We start from the raw sequence: 22,152 nt of genomic DNA, 5'->3' as shown, positions 1-22,152 counted from the left end.
CATTATTCTGACATTAGAGTGATTGAAGACAATTAACGAGCAGACAAAAACCTATGAACTGTAGCCAGTAAATAGTAGTGAAATTTTGTCAGTCGAGAATGATTCGAAAAGTATTGATGTAGTTTATATTTACATATCTACATGATACAATAAAAAAGTTTTTTAAGAAGGTGGGTCATAAAAGTGTAAACTATCTGTTCTCATATTATTATTATAGAAGACGTTTTCGTAAACAATTAGTCGAATACTTGTTAAATAAGTTATGATCTTAGACAGCACATTGAAAGTCATTGTACTAATTCTCAGCATAATGTACTGAACTGAAAAAAACGATTTCAAATAATAGTCTTTAGAATCATGGATATTAAGTTTACATCACATTATTGTTTTAATTGAAGTATATCGTTGACACAAAGCTAACGTTACAAGTAGTTTTATATAATGTAATAGCTTAGCTTATGTCTATCACTCCTTATAAAGCATAGGCCTACGAACAGGTCTCACCAATCTATTCCGTCCTCGGCTCTCCTTCCAACTTGTTACCAAGTTTTATTCATTCTTTTGATATCTGCCTTCCTTATTCTATCTCATTTTCTTCTTCCTCGAGGATTTCAAGTTGAGGCTTGCTTTCTGATAAAGTTCGGTGATTACCGCAATTTGTGCCTTGTCCACCACCCAGAGTCTTTTTCTAATTTCCTGTTGAGCTGTAGGCTGATTAGTTCCCTGCCTCAGTAGGTTGTTGCTGATGATATCTGGCCAATAGACCTGAAGTTTCTTGCTTACACAACTATTTATAAATACATGTAGCCATATAAAGTACTATATATATATATATATATATATATATATATATATATATATATTGATCAAACTTGAAATAGAAACGAGTCTAATATTCACAGCCATTTTTTGTAAGTATTCTTAACTTGGTTTAGTGTCACTATAAAATAAGATTTAAACTGACTATTATCCACATTATTAGAAACTATATTCTGATTGATACACTACATAAATATTGTAGTGAACGATTGGCAATACATACTACTTATATCTGTCGATATCAGTAGCACATACCACAATATTATACTAAATATTTAAACTTTTCCAATAAATCATTTACTAATTTGAGCTTTAATACGTTGTAAGCATAATGCATACTTTAGAGAAAAAAACTAATACATTATTACCGTTATGATTGATTGATATTTATCTACAAAAATATTTATTTAAAATAAACAGGGTAAATATTGTCTTGTCAGAGACAGTGAAGATGAATGTGATCATCTATTACGAGTACCAATTGATAAACACAGAAAAGTTACAATACAAAAATCTAAATTACAATTACCTCTTTATGGTTTATCTCAACCAACATTTGAACAGATTAAAAAACAAATTAATGATTTACAACATAATGTAAGTGAATAAATTTATATAAAATATGTATAGATATTTGTTTATTACTGACAGTATATATATATATATATATATATATATATATATATATATATATATATATGCAAAAGAGTGGAAATAGACTCGTTCGATTACTGTTTGATGAATCCGTTTGTATATGTTTAGAGATTATTAAACATGATCATATTTTATGTAATTATGATTTTATATTGTTTTTTTCTTTTGGATTCGTTAACGTATGTTATGTTATACACTAATGATAAGTAATAGTTAATTAATTACAAAGTGAAATGATTACATTTTGTAACTAAGAAGTTCCTTATTATGTACTGTTTGAACGTTAGATGTTGGTTGGAGGTAGTCAACAGGAAACCCTGGACCCGGGTTTCGTGCTACTTGGCGCTCGTCAGCAAGGTGTACCTGTAATCTTGAGGGAACTGGTGCTCCCTGGTGGATTCGATCCCGTGTGTCAATATCAATTAATTGTGATTACATCTCAGTCCTAAAGGAGGTCAGTCGCGGCACAGGTAGCTCAGTGGTAACGTCTCTGACTGTGAAGCTGAGTGACACGAGATCGAATCCTCCAGGGAGCACCAGTTTCCTCAAGATTACAGGTGCACCTTGCTGACAAGTGCCAAGTAGCACGAAACCCGGGTCCAGGGTTTCCTGTCAACTACCTCCAACCACCATCTAAATCTCAATACATAGTGCCCGCAGTGTCGAGTCACCTAGACTGGTGGCCACATTGCAACATGATCGATAGCATTCGATCTGCACTAACTAAAGACTTGACACGCATGACATTGGTCACCACCCAGTGATCAATCAATTGTGACTGTTTGAACGTGCTTTTTTTCATTCTAAAACATGATATTTTGATATTCTTATTAGACAGTTATGTAAACTATGAACTGAGATAATAGAAACTTATTTTCAGTTGACTATTTATTTCCACATCTATTATCTTGAAATGAATGTTCAAGAATGTAGGATTTTACTTTGTCAATTGATTAGATATGTCAATACAATAACATAATTGGCGAATTAAATGTTAATAGCTAGGTGTAATAACTTATCATGAAATGATAATTATTTGAGTAGAAAACGTAATAGTTTATGTTGTTAAGCTATTGCTAGAAAAGTTATGAACTATATTGAAATTACACTAAAAAGAAGTGATTTCATTAAAAATATCAGACTTCTCAAAATTTTCAATATAACCTATTGATATTTATTGAATAGCATGAAATTTAGTTTCAAGTATTCATGTCTATTCATAATTTGAATCACTAACCATCCAGGTAAAATACACTACCACATTGATTGACTTATATTAGTGTTTAAATTACAACTTGACTGGTAGAACTCAATAAGGATTGTTGATGACTAGATAATCACGAAATTAAGTCAATTATTTGATATTAAAGTATGCTTTATTTATTTACTTACACCTGTTACTCCTTATGGAGGAGAATAGTCCGCCCACCAGCTTGATTTATAATATGATAAAGAAATTCTGATATGAGCAACGTTTCAAAAATGTTACAGATCATGAAACATTAGTACTGTCACACAATGCAGTAATATATGAAAAAATGTAAACAAATCTAATAAAGGAAAAAAACAAAGTTAATGAAATAAAAATTGGTTGACGCCTAAACAGTTTAATTGATTATCTTTCCAAAAAACGATATATATTTAGTTTTATTTACATTCTCGCTACATTTAATTATCATCAGAATTTTAATAATTGAATTCCCGAGTCCATGTAAGCTAGATCATGATTGAAAATCCCGAATCACTGGATCACCGTTTCGTTATATTATGGGACTTCTCAGCTGTGCACATCTACAATCCCACACGCAAGACTCGAACCCAGGACCTTTGATCCCGTGCGTGGACGCTTAACCTCCAGACCACTGATCGGACATCCAACGGTGTTGTCTAACTTCAGTCGATCTATGATCTTGCACAACACATTATCCATTGTTTGAAGTGGATAACTGTTTCCACCCGACACGGGTTGAACTTCACTGGATCGATTGAGGTTAGACAATAACACTAATGGATACGGAACTGGTGTTCTAGAGGTTAAGCGTTCGTGCGCGAGACCGAAGGTTCTAAGTTCGAATCCTCTTTGTGGGTTCGTGGATGTGGATCGCTGAGGATTCCCACACTGGGACGAAACGATCATCCACTGCTTACAGGTTCTCAATGGTGATCTTGGGCATGTCGGCTCATGAATTCAACATTTTAAATATGTGGTTGAGTTATTACCTCAAAATCATCTAAAATCAAATTGAATATAATTATACCGAATAGATTACTTTTAATTAAATCAAATTGTTAAACATTAAAGAGGAGAATATTTTCTTTGAAAAAGCTTGAACCAGATTGCTGGGCGAAATTTTGGATTTACTTCAAATTCTTTCGCTGAGATTTTACAAATACATTCCTCCTCTTTAATGTCTCACATTAACTCGGCGCCTAAATACGAAAGTTCTCATAAATTGTTAAACAGTTTTTAATTACTCGTTTCATTTACATTTCTTTTCTTTCTCCTTCTTTCTTTAAAGAAATGTTTAGTTGTCAATGTACGAAGCGATCCATGCCTTTTTACATTTGATTCAAATGACTGGCTTCCATATGCTATAAGGGAGTATAATTCAATTCAAAATGTTGTGGAAAATCAACATCAGTCAGGAATAGATTTACAGGATATGGAAGTAAAGTGTCGAGAAGATGTATGTTCACATTATGCTCATTTTTTTATGTTGTTATCTAATATAAATTATTACAAGACTTATTTAAAGAAAACAATGAGTTTTAACTATGAATAGTTGAATCTTTATTATATACTATTTGAAAAGCAGCTGATTTGTTAGTACTACCTAACATAGCCCATTTAAACGTGATAGATTTGGAATGTAAATTTTTTCTAACCTCTAATATGATTTTTTGACAACTATTTGATCTCCATACCGAAAGGTTTTTAAATCTATTTTTCGATAATGCAGTCAGACTTATGTGATATATTTGCGCAATACACTCTGGATAATAAATCAGTATTTCCAAAGTAGGTTAAGTGTAAGGACAAATTTTTTTTGAACGCACAAAGAGGATTTCAGTTTCCGTATATCCAAGGCTTCAATAAATTTTAGTATATGTCCTTGAAAGCTTTTGTATAACACTACAAATGCTGAGTTGATGTCAGCCTTATGACCAGTCTCAATCAAATGTTTCGCAATGGAGGAAGATATCTGTTTATCCTGTGATCTTATTTGACCATTGGAATTCATTTGCTTCTGAAGCCATTTCCGTATGTGTCCACCTACCCTTAATTGCAAATTATGATTGCTCCTCCCTATGTATGTGTTTCCCCACATACATGTAAATTGATAGACACAATCGCTTACGTGCTGCTTGGGCTTTTGGTGAAACAAAGACCTTGTCTTGCCAGTAATGACAAGTTGGGCTGCATAAAATATCCTGTTGATAGCTAATTTAAGTCTCCGTTTCAACATGAGACTATTTGTGTCAATTTTAAATGGTAACATAATGTAAACTCCCTTTTTGGGTGCCAGAAACATCATCGGTCTAACCGTATTGCAACTCTTCCAGCGGTTTATGAACTTCAATGAATAACCATTATTCATTAACGTATCAGTCAAGAGCTTCGTCTTTACTTCAAGAGTATCGCTAGTACAAATACGATTGATACTATTGCATAAGCCCTTTATTAATCCACGTTTGTAATGAATTGGGCATTGACTATGGAAATTAAGATATTGCCCTGTCCGTGTTGGCTTTCTATATATAGAAAGTTTGATGGAACAATCATCTCTCCTACTAATCAGTATGTCTAGATAAGGAAGTTGGTTGTTCTTCTCTTAATTTTCATATAAAAATGTCTTAACAAGTTTATGTGTGATCAGATTGTTCGAAATGTATTGAACAAATATATCACATAATTCTGATAAACTTTGTCTTCTCATTGGATTATTGAAATTTATCAAAGTAATTAATCGTCTTAAATCTATTTTATTCACGAATTCATTAAAATTTAAATTACAAAATGATCGCTGAACTGTTAAAGCTATGTCAGTATTGAAAGTTAACTAATATTCTGTAGGCCTAATCAAAACGGATTCTCAGTGGTTAATAAAGTATCTGAATAAAATCAAAACTTGATGAAATCTAAATTATTTCAGGATTATATCTGAAAAAAACACCACAAAAATGTTAGTTTATGGTTTTTGATGATGATAATAATAATAATGATAATAATAATCACAATAGACGCTAATAGATATATTTTTATGTCTCCAAATTGTTTACTATTAGTAACCGCCACAATGTCCATACTTCTGCAAAAATAGAAAGAAAATTCATTCATTTAACAATAATGTTTTTTTAATTCACTTGGTATTATTTATTTGAATTTTCCCATTGATGTTTAAGACTACAATTGATCAGTCTGTTATTGGCATATGTGCATACTGTGCGTATTGCCTCGATATCGCCTTAATTCACAAGCGTTTTGTAAGCAATCATGGATAGTGGCCAGCAGTGGAATCCAGGACAAGCAAGTGGCTATCAGGGTTCAGTAGCTAAGCCGATCACGCGATGGCATTTGGGGTGAATGGCAGTGGGTTGGTGTCGCAGAGTGAATAACAACTCTGAGAAGCAGGTACATCCGGCTGACAAGTCCCAAGTAAGACGAAACTTGCGTCCTGGATTCCACTGCCAGCCACTATCCATCTTTGATAATACTGTTTTTTTCTTTATGTTCAACGATGCTTATGACAAGTATCATAATCTTTATCATAATTAATATTTCAAGTTATGGATCTATTTTAGTTACTGGGATGGATCTGTTTTAGCTTGAATTACATTTTTGATTTTAATTAACAATACTATATTTTATAAAGATTTGTAGTGTCAGTTACTATGTTATGCCCATATAACTTATTCTAGCTTCTGGACAGACCAATTTATCAATTCTTCTTGAGTCACGTTTTGACTTTGTTAAATATTCACTTATCAACTTTGAATGTTCTTATATGAGCGTATGTGTTTACACTTCTTATCCCATTCATCACATGTCTGTAACTTATTTTTGTGTGACTATAAATATCGACTAAGCCTTGATTGAGTTGTCTCACACGCCTCCTCCACTAGGCATTATTAGATTTCACTTCGTTTCTTTGATCATTTGTCTCGACCAACAAGTGTATAAAATATATCTATTCAAACATCCATTCTCGTATTTGACTTAGTTACTTCCGTTATTCACTAATGCTAGTGAGGTCAATCATTATATACGAGGATTGGCGACATATATATTTCAACAACCATTCATATGATCTAAATGAAGTAAGATCCCGGGGCCACCAAACATTTAACTTAAATAATAAACTGATTAATAAATACAAAATTTATCCCATCATATTTCAACATTAAGGTTAATCAATCATACTATTTAAATTATAATTGAAATTTTCATACATTATTTATTTACAACTATACTACTGTAGTGAACAAGAACATCATTGGCGACAATCGAATATATTTGACACACAATTACAGGACTTCTTAATAAAATCTAACAATCAAATAGTAAATACGTAATTTGCAAAATGTCCATCAATTGTCTCATAATCACTCAAACTTCATTGTTCTTGCATTTTCATACAAATTGCATTCTGTTCCCATTCTTTACTGTTCTATCCTCTTGTCTCTCTGCTGCCAGACCTTCTGTTCACAACTAACATTATATACTACTTATGTCAATATAAGTAACACACACCACACTACTTTATTATAAGTAATACCTTGTATTTAGATGTTATTTTCCTGAATTTTATTTCATATTATTTTCATTGTATTTAATTAGGTAATTTCAATAGTTAAAGCTAAAAGAGAAAGTGTATTTTATTTTTATGATGATATAACATTTTTTGAAAATCAACCAATTGCACGTATAGCTACAGCACCTGATTATTTATTAGTTGGAGAAGAAATCTACAATGGAGCAATTGTTGGTAAACATGGTATACGGTAAGTTAAAGTGATTGTTATCTTATTGGGTTTTTTTAATTGAGATCATGAATCTAGCGACGTTAGACCGTCATTGAAAACCTGAAAGAACTGAATGGTCATTTCGTTCTCCTTAACAGTGCTCATCGCACGCGGAATCCAAACCCAAAACCCTCTGTCTCACACATGTACGCTTAACCTCTAGACTACTGAGCCAGTACCCAACGGTATTGGTGTTTGATTTCAACCAGACTCAATATTTTATTATAAAAATAATAATTTGGTTTTCAAATGACAATTAGACTAATTATATAATATGTAAATACTGTAGAATTATTTATTAAATGATAGTTTAATCATAATGAACCGAACTTAGTTGATAAATAATTGCAGATGTAATAGTTGTGAATAGATGTGTAAGTGTCCGCTAAGAAATAATAAATTGTCTTGGAAATTAGAAAGATTTATTAGATAATTAATTAAAAGTACTTTTTTGTAAAGCTAGAATAATGAGTAGTCACGGAATGAAATGAATTTATTTTATTTTATATTCTTTTAATCTTCCATATACATATTGACTCTTATCAATACGCGCAGCTGAGGAGTCTCATACTGGGGCGAGACGGTCGTCCAGTGGTTCCAAGTATCCCATGGTGGTCTAGATTCTATGGATTCATGAATTCAACTATTAAATTATTATCATATCCACAAAAACCCCTTTTGTTATTAATCATCATATGCTCACTAGTGACTGGCTTCAAGAGGTATATCCTGGAGTTCTAGTGAGAAGTAGTGTCCAGTGGAGTTCATTTAGGTCTGTTGTGAGATAGTAGCTCACTAAAGACAATGGTGGATGGTGGCTCAGTTTCGTGGATTAGTTGAAGTTAGAATTTAACACCGTTGGATACCAACTGACTCAGTGGTCTAGAGGCTAATTGCTCGCGAGTAAGTCTGTAAGGACCTTGGTTTCGGATCCCGCGGTGAGGGATCGTAGATGCACACTGATGAGGGGTCTGATAGTAGGACGAAACAACCATTCAGTGCTTTCAGGTCTTCCATGGTGGTCTAGCGTCTATGGACTCATGAATTCAACTGTTAAATAAACAAAATGTTTTACAAATGTAATTTGTTGTGTCACATATATAAAACCATTTGGTTTATTAGTGAAAAAGAATTTTAAATATTTTTATTTTATTATTCACATAAGTTCAATTTATAAATAAAAAGCCATGAAGTAAGAAATATATGTAATTTGTTGCAAATATTAAATTTTAAATGATGAAGTGATAGTTATTACCAAAGAACATTGATCAAGTAATCATAAGAGTGGTAATAATAATATTAGTGTAGTGAACAAGAACATCAATGGGGACAATCAAATGTATTTGAGTGCAGAATTACAGAACATCTTAGTAAAATCTGAGAACTATACAATAAATACTTTATTTGTAAACTGTCAATCAATTGTCTCAGACTTGATTGTTCTTTCGTTCCCAAACCAATCATTCTTTGTTCTCGTTCTGTTTTCTTCGATCTTCTTAACCTTCTGTCGCCAGGCATTTCACTTTCGATTGATGATACATATTACTTATATCTGTCGACATCAATAGCACACGCCATATTAATAATGACAATTATAATTGAATAGGACATAAGAAAACGGATGTAGTTCTATGTCTAAAATGATCATAAGTCAAGAATTTTCATTGGAATAATGTTAACACAATAAAATAAATTATAATAACTATAAATTAGAAACAAAACAAAAGCTAGACTTGAATGAAAAATCGAAATGTTGTGAGAAAATAAAGATAAGTTCGAACAAAAAAGACTGAGAAAAAAAAGGCTGAGAAGGGCGAACAATCAATTGATCATCATGATAGCAACAAATGGAATAAAAATTCATTTTTTTATATACATCATTTGAGTTTTATACAATAAACAGATTCTATAACAAACTGAAGTGAATTTAATTCATTTCATAATGTTTATTATTTTTGCTATACAAAAGTTTATCAAAAGAGGTATTTGTTTCGATAAAACAATGAGAAGATGGAGTTCATCTGAAAAATGTGATGTATTTGCGCTATACATTTCGAACAATCTGGTCACACATATTTGTATTGAAAAAAATTTATTGTATGATAGAATAATTACAATTTATGTAAAAATGAAACATTAAAGAAGAATGTTGTATTTGTAAAATCTCAACGAATGAAATTGATGTAAATTCAACGTTTCGCTTGGTAATCTGTTCCAAGAATTTTCAAGGAAATATAATCAAACATCAAAATTATCGAATATAGATAGGTATATGGTTTTCCGGTTCACCGTATACTGAATATGTTATCCAATCAACGTTAACAATGCTTAAAGTAGGTATTTGCATTAGTGTATCAGAGACATATGGTATGAAACGAAAAGTGTATACTCTTTCATGTCTCACATCAACTCGGCACCCAAATACTATAAAACTATTCGATCAAATTTAGACGAAAGTTCTTATTTATTATTTAAAAATGGGTAAAAGTTTCCTAATAAATCAGGTAAAAACTTTAATCAGCCTGTAGTTAAGCGTTTCAACAAGGGATTCGACGGAAGTTCTCATGCACATAATAATAATCTAATTCATTCTTAACCATTATTAAGATTTGATCGAAAACTATGGATATCTAATATACTTTTACTAAAATAAGTCTAGTGTTAATTTCTAAATATTTGATTATACAATATATTCAAAGCAAAGTTGTAAGAATAATCATAGATTTCTATATAAAAGTTATTAACTATTAGACTTATTATTATTGATAGTCAACTGAATGCATCATATGTAAATATCCATAACTAGAAGATGATACAATATTTTCCAACATCTTGACTATAATTAAAATTCTATATTATTGAGATCTTGGTTTTGTGCTTTAAATATGTTACATTCATAAGAAGTTCGGGAACTATGCTATCAAGTATCTGGTAGCTTTATAGCTTTTACTTTGCTGACGATTCTTAATACAGAAATAAGCAATAGTTGAGTTTAAATAAATTAATATATTTGTAATATCTTAATGAGTAGAAAAATTAAATTTTCTGGCGTTTCGTCACTCAGTATAAGCCACTTCTTCAGAGAATAAATACTTACTTACGCCTGTTACTCCTAATGATGCATAGACCGCCGATCACCATTCTCCAACCCACTCTGTCCTGTGCCTTCTTTTCTAGTTCCATCCAATTCTTCTTCATCTTTCTCATGTCTATTTCCATTTCCCGGCGTAATGTGTTCTTTGGTGTTCCTCTTTTCCTTTGGCCTTGAGGATTCCATGTGAGGCCTTGTCTTGTGAAGCAGTTGGGTGCTTTCCTCAATGTGTGTCCTTTCCACTTCCAGCGCTTCCTCCTAATTTCTTCCTCCGCTGGGATCTGGTTTGTTCTTTACCATAGTAGGTTGTTGCTGATAGTGTCTGGCCAACGGATCCGAAGTATTTTGCCTAGACAACTGTTAATAAACACCTGTATTTTCTGGATGATGGCTTTCGTAGTTCCATCGCAATATTTAAAATTGTATTAAATTTGATTCATCCATTTATTCTCTGAAGAAGTGGCCTATACTGAGTGACGAAACTTCAGAAAAGCTAATTTCTCCACTCACTGAGATATTACAGCTACATTAATTTATTTATACCAGTCTACCTAATGCTCAATTTATTCAAAATGATCAAGTCAAATCTTGGTAACGACACCTACAAACAGTTGAGTTATTTTCGTGTTTGCAATAGGTTTTTTTTTAAAAAAACGAAGTTATTTTGCGAAATGAAATAACTGCAAAGTAAACAATTATCTCAAATGTATTATTTCAACAACAACAACAAAAGATCCGATGAGAAGTATTTATCATTTCATAATTATTCATAAATATTTGATTATTTATTCTCTGAAGAAGTGGCTTACACTAAGTCACGAAACGTCAGAAAATTTAATTTTTTCTATTCACTGGGATATTACAAATATATTATTTTTATTTCTAAATATTTCAGTTATATCCGATTGAATTTTGTACCTGGAAAATTTCCTTTAGAAGAAGAAGTTGATCGATTTATAGATGAGATACGTGTAAGTTAATTTTACTATTTACTTATTTCTCTATTAATTAATCGATATTTTCAATTAAGATACATATCTGAATAATGAAGAAAAAAGTTTGGTAAAATGAAATGAAACTGAAAAATTATTCTCGATAGCAACATATTATTGATTATAAATGTTAAAAATCAATGAAAATTTATGCTTTCATTTATGCTAAGGATTCTTTACAATGATTACAAATAATTTTCTTTGAGATGGTGGATAAGATTCGTTGTTTAAGTGGATAATTTTGATGAAATTTTGTTCTTTGAGCTGGATGGTTTTGTCGTGGAGTTTTCATCGTTCTTCCGGACGACATCGTCAGTAACACAAACTCCACATATGGTTCACAGCTTGTCCTGTCGACCTCGATGTTGATTGGTTCTTCTTGACCTTAAACTTGTCATTGTTTACATCTTTGTTTTGGTTGTATCTTCTATTGGTTTGATTTCTGTTTTTTCTATGTTTGTCCATAATTTTCCTAATTAGTTCATAAATTGGATCGATTTCAATGTGTTTGTTGATTGCTGATTGACCTGAGTGTCAAGCTTCTAAAAATTCTCTGGTGTTTTTAGAGTTGTGTTGATGATGTCGTTCAGAGGAACGTTGAAAGCTCTCCGACCAAACCATCTAGGTCGGAGAACACAACACCATCAAAAACATTAACAAATAGAAAACCTGAATTTTATTCATTTTCTCCTGTGATTAAAACAAAATTCATAAAATCTAAGATCGATTACTCTGATAAAATGTTTGAGAAGTAGTTTCAAACTAATAATGAATTTCTCATGATATGAATATGTCTACATACATTTTTCAAGTTGACAACCATGGTAGAAGAAGAGTTTTAATTTTTTAGTTTGTATATAGTTTGAAACTTACCATTTTAGAAAAGCTAAAATAACTAGCCCTTTGTTTCTCTTGTTAATGATCCTACATTTTACTTTTGACTGAACATCTGCTGATAACAATATTTCATGAGATCTTCCTCCTTAATAAAAATAACAGTTGTGTTTAAATGCTTCGTTATTTATGCATCCACTACTACTGATTTTCAAGGATGAAAAACAATGATATTGATCCGTTTTGAATGGAACACGAAAGGATATATATAGATGAATCGATAAATACTTACTGAAATGGTCAGATCAACTTGTAGAGCCATACCACCTTCGAAATTTGAGTACACGTTTAGCGTCTTTTTGGAAACAGACATAACTGATTCTTAAAGGAAGTCTGACTGTTATGAATTGATAACTAATCTACAATAATCACTTCTTCTAATCATTAATTTATCTTATACATCATCAAACCAACAAATTCATTAGATTTATGGTTCGTAATGCATGATAAAAATACTTCTTTCGGTTAATCTTTAGTGGCCCGTGGATCTGACTGCTATTTAGATCGTATGAATGTTTGCTATCGTCTATTCTCGTATATCATCGTCGACTTAAATCACGTTAGTCAATAACGGAATTAAATAAGTCAAATAACGAGAATCGACCTGTGCATACATATATTTTGTATATGAAGCGAATGAAACAGAGCAAAGCAAAATGACACGCAGGGAAGATGGCTGGAAAGCCAACTTCATTTTAGTCAAGCGTTACTCAATATTTATAGTCAGACAAAATAAAACTACAGACATGTGATTAATGGGATAAGAAGGGCAGACACATATACGCTCATATAAAAACAGTCTAAATTGATAAGCGAATAAATAAAAAGGTCAAAGTATGGCTCAAATAGAATGAATAAAATGGGATGTCCGAAAGTTAGAATAAGGTATATGGGCTTAGCATGATAACTGACACTACAAATCTAAACCTAAAGACTAAAGCCTATTAGATTACTGTTTCATGTGGTTTCTGTATGATATATATGTTACTCAATTATTATCTTATCCCTTAGTAACTTAACATAATTAAAAGTATGTGTAGCCTATTTTTTTTTATCACCAAACATTACATGATTATTGAATTACAATTGTTCACTACCTACTTACAGAAGAGGATTTGATGTACATATATAATAACAAATAATGAATTAAATTGAAAACTTTAATTAAGAATATTCGACTAGTTGTTCCTTAGATTTATTATACAGTTGTTATTTCAATTTATATATATATACAGAGAGAGAGAGAGAAAGAAAGAGAGATAGCATTGTTGTGACTTAGCTTCGTTAATCAAATCACCTTGATAACCGTTATTAAATAAATTTCAACCATGTTTAAAAATCAGAAGGCAATAAGAAGCGACAACTACAGTTTATTAAAGGATAGCAAAGATAACAAAGTTGCAAACACATCGATCGAATTTATTATTATTAGTGGCTTTATTCAGTATTATAGTTTTGGTACAATATACAATTCTCAACATATAATATTTCAACAAGTTTCCTCTTCTTATTTCTTGATCGATCTTGACGATAAATATTGAATGGTCACCTGTCAGATGTTAACAGTTCAGAAATCACTATCTGAGTAATGTATATCGTTTTCTGTGCATATTGTCAGCAATCACGATGTCTCCGATTGGGCTGTTTTATAACTTGTATAGTGAAATGTCGTAAACTGTTGACAAATACACTTGAATGATTTATGCGACTGATAGGCATAATGATGTGTTAAAATAAAGGAGAAAATAGATAATTTGTTGAAATATTTAGATGGCAGGAATAGGTAGCTCAGATATTCAAGCAGGCCGCCTTCTTTGGAGCAGAGAGGCGTATATATGTGTATGCGAGCGAATACGTAAGCGAATTTATGGTCAAATCGAATAACGTGCAACTAGGCAAGGCAAAGGCTAATAATAGGATTCGAGTACATATATACACGGGAAAGAGAATGGTTCATTGAGTAATATTTAAGTTATTAACATTTAGGCTAGAAAGAGATATATGAGTAGGCTGTCACATGTGATCAAGTGTACTTATTTATACAGACAAGATAGTGATCATAATAGTACAAAAAAACATGAGGATTGTTACTTTTCGAATAACGTTTTCTGTTTAGTAAGTTAATAAAAGGGCTTAACAAAAATCAACCATAACTGAAGTTGGTTGTACGATATATATATATTTGTAATGATAGAATAAAATGGAACTTGTTATGGTTACGAAAAGTTGATCAACAGAAAACACGTACATAATTTTTGGAATAAACATTCTTTCTGTTATGTATTATCATTTAACAATCTAGTTGAAGGTTCATCTATATCAGAAAGATTATTTCAACCAAAAAATTTAAAGTGATAAATTCTTAACATATATTTTTAAGCTTATTCAGATGATTCTTCAGTGGCTAATGAGTTTTCTTTAATGTTCACAAATAAAGCAATAAAGTTCTTAGTCTATATGATTGAGGAAGTAATTATTTATAACTTTGTGAGAATTAGCTAAGTTCTTAATTATTATATATTGATATAACAACTATTATTATCAACCATTATAAACAGATATTATGGTGACTAGAAGTGGAATCCAGAACTCGAGTTTCATCTTATTTAATGCTTGTGAATTAAGGCAATATCTAAGCAATTTGTACAGTATACACATAGGTCAATAAGAGACTGATCAATTGCAGTCCTAAGCATCGATAGGAAGATTCAAAAAACTAATACAAAAATATTTTATTAACAAGCTTTTTATAGTTTATTTTACTCTGATAGTTAACTTAAAATGAAACTTTTTATTGATGGATATCATTAAGACTATCAGAGAACATCTATAGTATCTTTTGCTATTGCCTGAACTTCGTTACACGTTGTGGGTTGAAGACTTGGTGATAGATTAAAAATAAGAACACTACATACCGTAGTGAGAATAGTACCACGAAAATATTAAAGTGGGATCTGATTCTAATTGATTTACTGATAATAATCTTTCGGTAGTACCATGTGTCCAATACAGTTAATACCAGTATCTATGATGATAATAGGACTATGGAAAGATTTAGTATTTAAAGATTCGTAATTATTTGACTCCAATTTGATCGTATGTTGATTATCATTTTCGACTTATACATATCGTTAATCCTCGTATATAATCATCGACTTAAATCATGTTAGTGAAAAAACGGAACTAAGTAAATCAAAGATGAGAATGGATTTCGAATACGCATATTTCATGCAATGATTGATCCAAACAGACGATGAAAGAAATGAAGCGAAATGAAATGACATCCGGTGGAAAAGGAGTGTGAACCAACTCTATTTAACCAAGTGTCACACAAAAAAGTAAGTTACATAAATGTGATGAGTAAAGTAAGAAATGAACACAATTACACTTATATAAAAACAATCAAAGTTAATAAGCGAATAAGTGACAGGGTAGTAATGTGGCTTAAGAAGAATGAATAGGTCGATCTTCCCAAAAGCTAGAATAACCTATGCGGGCTTGACATAATATCAACCCCTAGAAGTAAAAAAATATTTTAATAGTTGGATTCATGAATCAATTAAATCTAGATCATCAAGGAAAACCTGGAAACACTGGACGGCTGTTTCGTCCCAGTATGCAACTCAGCAGGATTCGAACCAAGGTTCTATCGGTCTCGCGTGCGAGTGCCTAACCTCTAGACCACTGAGTCAACCAGTATCCAACGCTGTTAATGTCTAACTTCAACTAACCCATAAAATAGAGCCATCATCCACCATTGTCATCAGTGAGTTACTATCACACAATAAACACGGCTGGACTCCACTGGTCACCACTTCTCACTAGAACTCCAGGAAACACCTCTTGAAGCCAGTCACTGATAAGCACATGATGATTATAATCAGAGAGGTGTTGAAATCATGAGTCATTTGAAGCTAGATCACCATGGTAAACCTGGAAGTATATTATTATCATCATCAACAATCACTTTTGCTAATTAAATATTATACAAAGTGGTTAATTCAAATTTTATTAAAATATATAATAATAATAATACTGATATGTTAATATTCATTCTATTGTTTCACTTTATAATTTTTTTATATTCTAGCATATTTGTTCAGATTCATTGGCAAAATATGTAAATCCTTCTAATAAATCAATACTAAAAACAGGATCATCTCATGATAAAGTATCTTCATTTATACATAAAATGATATTACCGCATTTTTTAATTACTGGTCATAAAATTACAGATGGTTCTATACAACTTGGTTTAATTATGGGACATTTAACATTGAAATCATTAAGTAGTATTTTTCAATCAATTAATCCTAATTGTGAACAAAAAAATTTATTACAATCTAATCAAACTACATCATTATCAAATACAAAATATCCATTAAAAAATGAAAATAATTATACTGTTTATAATCGTATTAGTAGTGCTAATAGTGGTAATAGTAGTAGTAGTATTACTATAAAATCAGATATTATAAGAAAAAAAAATAATAAAGTATTTAATGAAATTACATTTACGAAAAAAATGAATTTATTAAAAAAAGGAAAATTCCATTTTGTTCGACAACTTGGTCGTTATTTACCATTTATGGTACAAATTAAAGAAGAAGTAAGTGATACAAAGATATTTGGTTTTTTTTTATTCTATGAAATAAATAAGTTCTCATTGTTATTTAGGACTACAATTGATCAATTTCATGTTGACATGTGTACATCCTGTACGTCCTGAATTCCACTGATAGTTACTATTCATCTTTGTTTAAAAAGCTTGTGACTTAAGTCCATATCGAGGCAATTTGCACAGGATGTAAATCTGCTAACATGTGACTGATCAATTGCAATCCTAAATATCATTGGGAAGATACAAGTAAAACAACACCAAGAGAATGTAAACTTTACCTCATTGTACAAGCAGGTGGTTATCAGGACTCAGTAGCTAAGTGGATAACGTGATGGCGTTTGGAGCGAACGGTACAGGGTTCTAGTCCCGTAGAGAACATCAACTCTGGGATGTAGGCTTGTTCAGCTGACGAGTCCCAAATAGGACGAAACACGCGTCCTGGATCTTTGCTTAAAAAAACTTTGGTTTTCTTGAATTTTGACATTAGATGCTAGATCAGTGGTCTAGAGATTGAGCGTAAGCGCATGAAACCGGAGGTCCTGGGTTCGAATCCCATATGCGAGGGTCGTGAATATGTACTTCTGAGGAGTCCCATACTAGAACGAAATGGCTATCCCGTGATTCCGGGTTTTAAATGTTTGCTTCATGATTTTGATGTTATTCAACATTCTGAACAACCAAAATTGAGAATGGCCTACTAACTTGAATCATTGCACATTTGTGACAAGCTTCACGTTGATTGTAACTGACTGACTAAACCTATTTTACAATCAAAAGCCAATCAGGATAAAAGTAGAGAGTACCAGTTTTTTATTCAAAATCTTAAATGTAATATTAATTGGCATTTACTTTGTAAAATCTTTATAAAAGCGATTTGTATATAGAGTTTAAATTGTTCAAAAATGATAAAATATTATCTCTTGTGCAATCATAATAGTTAAAATGACATGAGTAGATAATTATGTTTCAAGATTAAGGATAAACTGTTTTCTAGAATGAATTAGGTTTCACGGAGAATGTAGTTTACTTAATGATGGAGAAATCTAGTTATAAATCCTTGGTGAACTATCATCGCATAGAACAGCTACATATATTTCTTTACTCAATTTGTTTCTTTGATATGCAATTAAGTCCTTTTACATTGTAGGGATAGTTTTTGAGTTTGAACGATCATTTAGTTCACTAACTAATAGACGACATAAAATTGTTATGGTCATCTCTGGGATCGTTGAACGTAACCATGATAATATATATAAATATATACATGGCGTGAACATAGTTATATTGGAAGTATGACCAATGTTTAATATCTCTACTTCAGGGGTGCCTTGATATTCATCTACCAAGGGATGAGACAAAATTGTATATGAAACACAAATAAAACTACACAAAAGGACAATTACATCTATAAGTTTATTTTTAATCATTATATTGGTAACAAACCACAATTTATTCAACCATAAATTTTATTAATGAACGATTACTTTGGAGTCTAGTAGATTCGAGCCCCTTTTTGTATCATCAGTGTGAACTGGTTAAAACATTTACTCAGTATAAGAGTTCATGAAGTTTTACCGGAAGCGTAATGTTCGAATTATTTTCATTTATATGTCAAGATCTGGAATAAAAATTGAATTAACTAAAATCACTTAGAAAAATAGATGATAATTTGCTTATATATATTTTAAACTTTCAACTTTGTATCAGGTAAAGGATACAGATATGATAGTGGTTGGAGGTAGTCAACAAGAATCTCTGGACCCAGTTTTCGTGCTATTTGACACTTGTCAGCAAGGTGTACCTGTAATCTTGAGGGAACTGATGCTTCCTGACATATTCGATCCCGTGTCATCCAGCTTCCTGTTGACTACCTCCAACCACCATATTGTCTCAACATAATACATGCAATGTCGAGTCACCTAGACTAGTGGCCACACTGCAACATAGTCGATAGGATTCGATCTGCACTAAGAATGACCTGACATACATGACATTGATCACCACTCAATGGTCATTGAATTGTGAAAGGATATAGATGTTGACACTTGATTGTTAACATTTACAAAATGCCAGTATTTACTCCTCTAAATCCTACAGAAGGAACCAACATTTTTAAAATGTACTTCATCAGTTTTATTTAGTACATTCTAGAGGTTGAATTATTTATATTTCTTCTTAATATGATAAGTTAAACTCACGGTTACCAATCTAAATATGTAATCTATAGCTTTTTAAAATCTGAAAGTCCTAGACAATCATGCAAAAACCATTTGAATTTTGTATCAGAAATAAGATTGATTTTAAGCTCTTACTTGATTTTAGTCTTTTGATTCGCATAAACTTCACAATTTGTAAAATATTTTTAATCAGCACATCTAGTTCAAGATGAGTATGTATTCTTATGTTTTATTATAGAAATGTGCATTACATTACTTCATAAATTTGTACATTTATTTCAGGTGGATAACGCTATTGATGATTTTGATGATGTAATTAATTTACGTGAAGAAATAGTTGATTGTATTATTGAATATATGGGACTTCCAGTAACCGATGAAAGTGATGTATGTTTAAAAAATTTATTTAATAATTAACTTTATCCTCTGAAATTATCAAATAATATTGTAAAATTTTGATATATATTAAACGTTAATATTGAATACAAGAATATATGAATCTATCAAGGTATGCATTCATGAGTCGCTGTAAGCTGGATCATTCTTGAAAACCTAGAATCACTCAACAACCGTTTCGTTCTAATATGAGACTTCCAAACAATGCACATCTACAACACCAAACATGGGGCTCGAATCCAAAACTCCCGGTACCGTACACCTTCGCTTAATCTCCAGAACACTGATCCACCATACAACACTGTTAATATCTAACTTCAATCGATCTATGATTTTGAGCAACACTTCATCGATTGTTTGAAGTGGTTAACTGTCTCACACTCGACACGGATTGAACTCTACTGGTTACGACTTCTCACTAGAACTGTAGGAAATCCATCTTGAATCTAGTCACTAGTGAGCATATAATGATTATAATTAGAATCGGGATTTGTGGAATTGTAGTGATTTTAATAGGGAATTCATGTGTCCAGTGCTTCCAGGTTTTCAATGGTAGTCTATCTTACATCGAATCATGAATCCAACTATTAAATTCACTACAACCTCCACAACCCTTCATTCTGAATATATACATAAATGTTTATTTCAGGGCTTTATTCCATATTATATTTTTGGTACAATATACAATTCTCAACATATAATATTTCAACAAGTTTCCTCTTCTTATTTCTTGATCGATCTTGACGATAAATATTGAATGGTCACCTGTCAGATGTTAACAGTTCAGAAATCACTATCTGAGTAATGTATATCGTTTTCTGTGCATATTGTCAGCAATCACGATGTCTCCGATTGGGCTGTTTTATAACTTGTATAGTGAAATGTCGTAAACTGTTGACAAATACACTTGAATGATTTATGCGACTGATAGGCATAATGATGTGTTAAAATAAAGGAGAAAATAGATAATTTGTTGAAATATTTAGATGGCAGGAATAGGTAGCTCAGATATTCAAGTAGGCCGCCTTGGTCTTACGACATAATATTTTTTGTGATGTACTCATTCTATGATAATATTTATTGAAGTATACAAGTACGTCTTAATAAATTACACAAGAAATAATACACGTATGATTAGAGCAGTTTCACATAATATAATTTGATAAAAACATTATTAGTAATGATCATGTTCAATTTTAGAAAAAATTTGTTATATGTTCATAAGATCATTGTCTGTTAACTTGAGAACCTAAATGACATCATGGTACATATATATATGCTTATTGAATTAATAATTATTGGTTGTCAATTCGATTCATATATATTTGTTTTATTTAAACTATGTGATCATTATAAGCAAAGATGGATAGTGGCTAACAGTGAAATCCATTACGCGTGTTTCGTCTTATTTGGGACTCGTCAGCTGGATGTACATGCATCTCAGAGTTGATATCTACTCTAAGACTCGAATCTAGTACCATTCACTTCAAACGCCATCGCATTTGTAACTTCAGGCAATATATCAAGATGCACATATAACAACAAGGGATTGATCAATTGTAGTGCTAAATAACAATGTAAAGATACAAGTAAATAACATCAAGTGAATATATGCTTATTGTTTACTAAGGTTAATAATATTATTTACACTTTATTTTAAATACTTTCAATGATAATATTATTCTTTTACATGTACTTTAGAAAAGCTTATTATGTAAAACATTATATGAACGAACTGTTGATCGAATGGAAAGATATCATTTATTAATCTGTTTTAATGCATATCTTAGAGAGCAAGTAAGTTTATTTATTCAATTAATTAATTAATTAATTAATTAAATATTTAGATGCAATTAAGATTTAGTGAAAATTTTTCAACATGGATGAAACATCAACCACGTCTTTATCAAATTATGGATTTTTTAGATATATCTGAATGGCATACATCAATAGATATGTTAAAATATGAACATCGTGTATTAGTAAGTTAATTAATGATTAACTTATCATTTTTTTAAAATATGAAACAAGAAAACTATTTCAAACTAAAGAAGAAATGAATTGAGCGAAGAAACTTCTTCACAATTAGTTTCTCATCATGATTTACAATAATGAAATACTACTCATCGAGTGGATACGTTACGTAATAATTATATAATGACATTATATAATGATTATAAATTAACGTTGAGTAATTGAAAAAGAGAGGATTGATAATAATCAAAGTAATTATTTGAAAACCAAGAAGTTGCTACGTTGTATAATATAGGACGAAACGGCCGTCCAGTGCTTCCAGGTTTTCCATGGTGGTCTAGCTTCAATTGACTCATGATCTTAACCATTGAAATTACTATAATATCCACAAAACCCCTTCTGATACTTATATATATATATATATATATATATATATATATATATATATATATTTTGATGAATGGTCAGTAGAATAGTAGTTATCAGAATGGGTTTTGTGGAGAGTTTTAG

At 31.2% G+C, this 22,152-nt stretch overlaps 1 protein-coding gene across 1 annotated transcript in view; it reads left to right on the top strand.

The window, feature by feature from the left end:
* The window catches only part of MS3_00010472 (uncharacterized protein), a gene marked incomplete at its 5' end in the record, with an annotated part of 48,553 nt that overhangs the window by 7,089 nt on the left and 19,312 nt on the right, over positions 1 to 22,152 (top strand). The window contains 8 exons of the mRNA XM_051218833.1: positions 1,240 to 1,416; positions 3,993 to 4,160; positions 7,313 to 7,476; positions 11,484 to 11,559; positions 16,565 to 17,083; positions 19,555 to 19,659; positions 21,370 to 21,465; positions 21,516 to 21,650. Coding sequence (XP_051072255.1) covers positions 1,240 to 1,416; positions 3,993 to 4,160; positions 7,313 to 7,476; positions 11,484 to 11,559; positions 16,565 to 17,083; positions 19,555 to 19,659; positions 21,370 to 21,465; positions 21,516 to 21,650 — 1,440 coding nt within the window. The remainder of the gene's footprint in view (positions 1 to 1,239; positions 1,417 to 3,992; positions 4,161 to 7,312; positions 7,477 to 11,483; positions 11,560 to 16,564; positions 17,084 to 19,554; positions 19,660 to 21,369; positions 21,466 to 21,515; positions 21,651 to 22,152) is intronic.

Source organism: Schistosoma haematobium, chromosome ZW (assembly GCF_000699445.3).
Source record: "Schistosoma haematobium chromosome ZW, whole genome shotgun sequence".
NCBI classification, from domain to species: Eukaryota; Metazoa; Platyhelminthes; class Trematoda; order Strigeidida; family Schistosomatidae; genus Schistosoma; species Schistosoma haematobium.
This window is presented reverse-complemented; position numbering and strand designations above follow the sequence as displayed.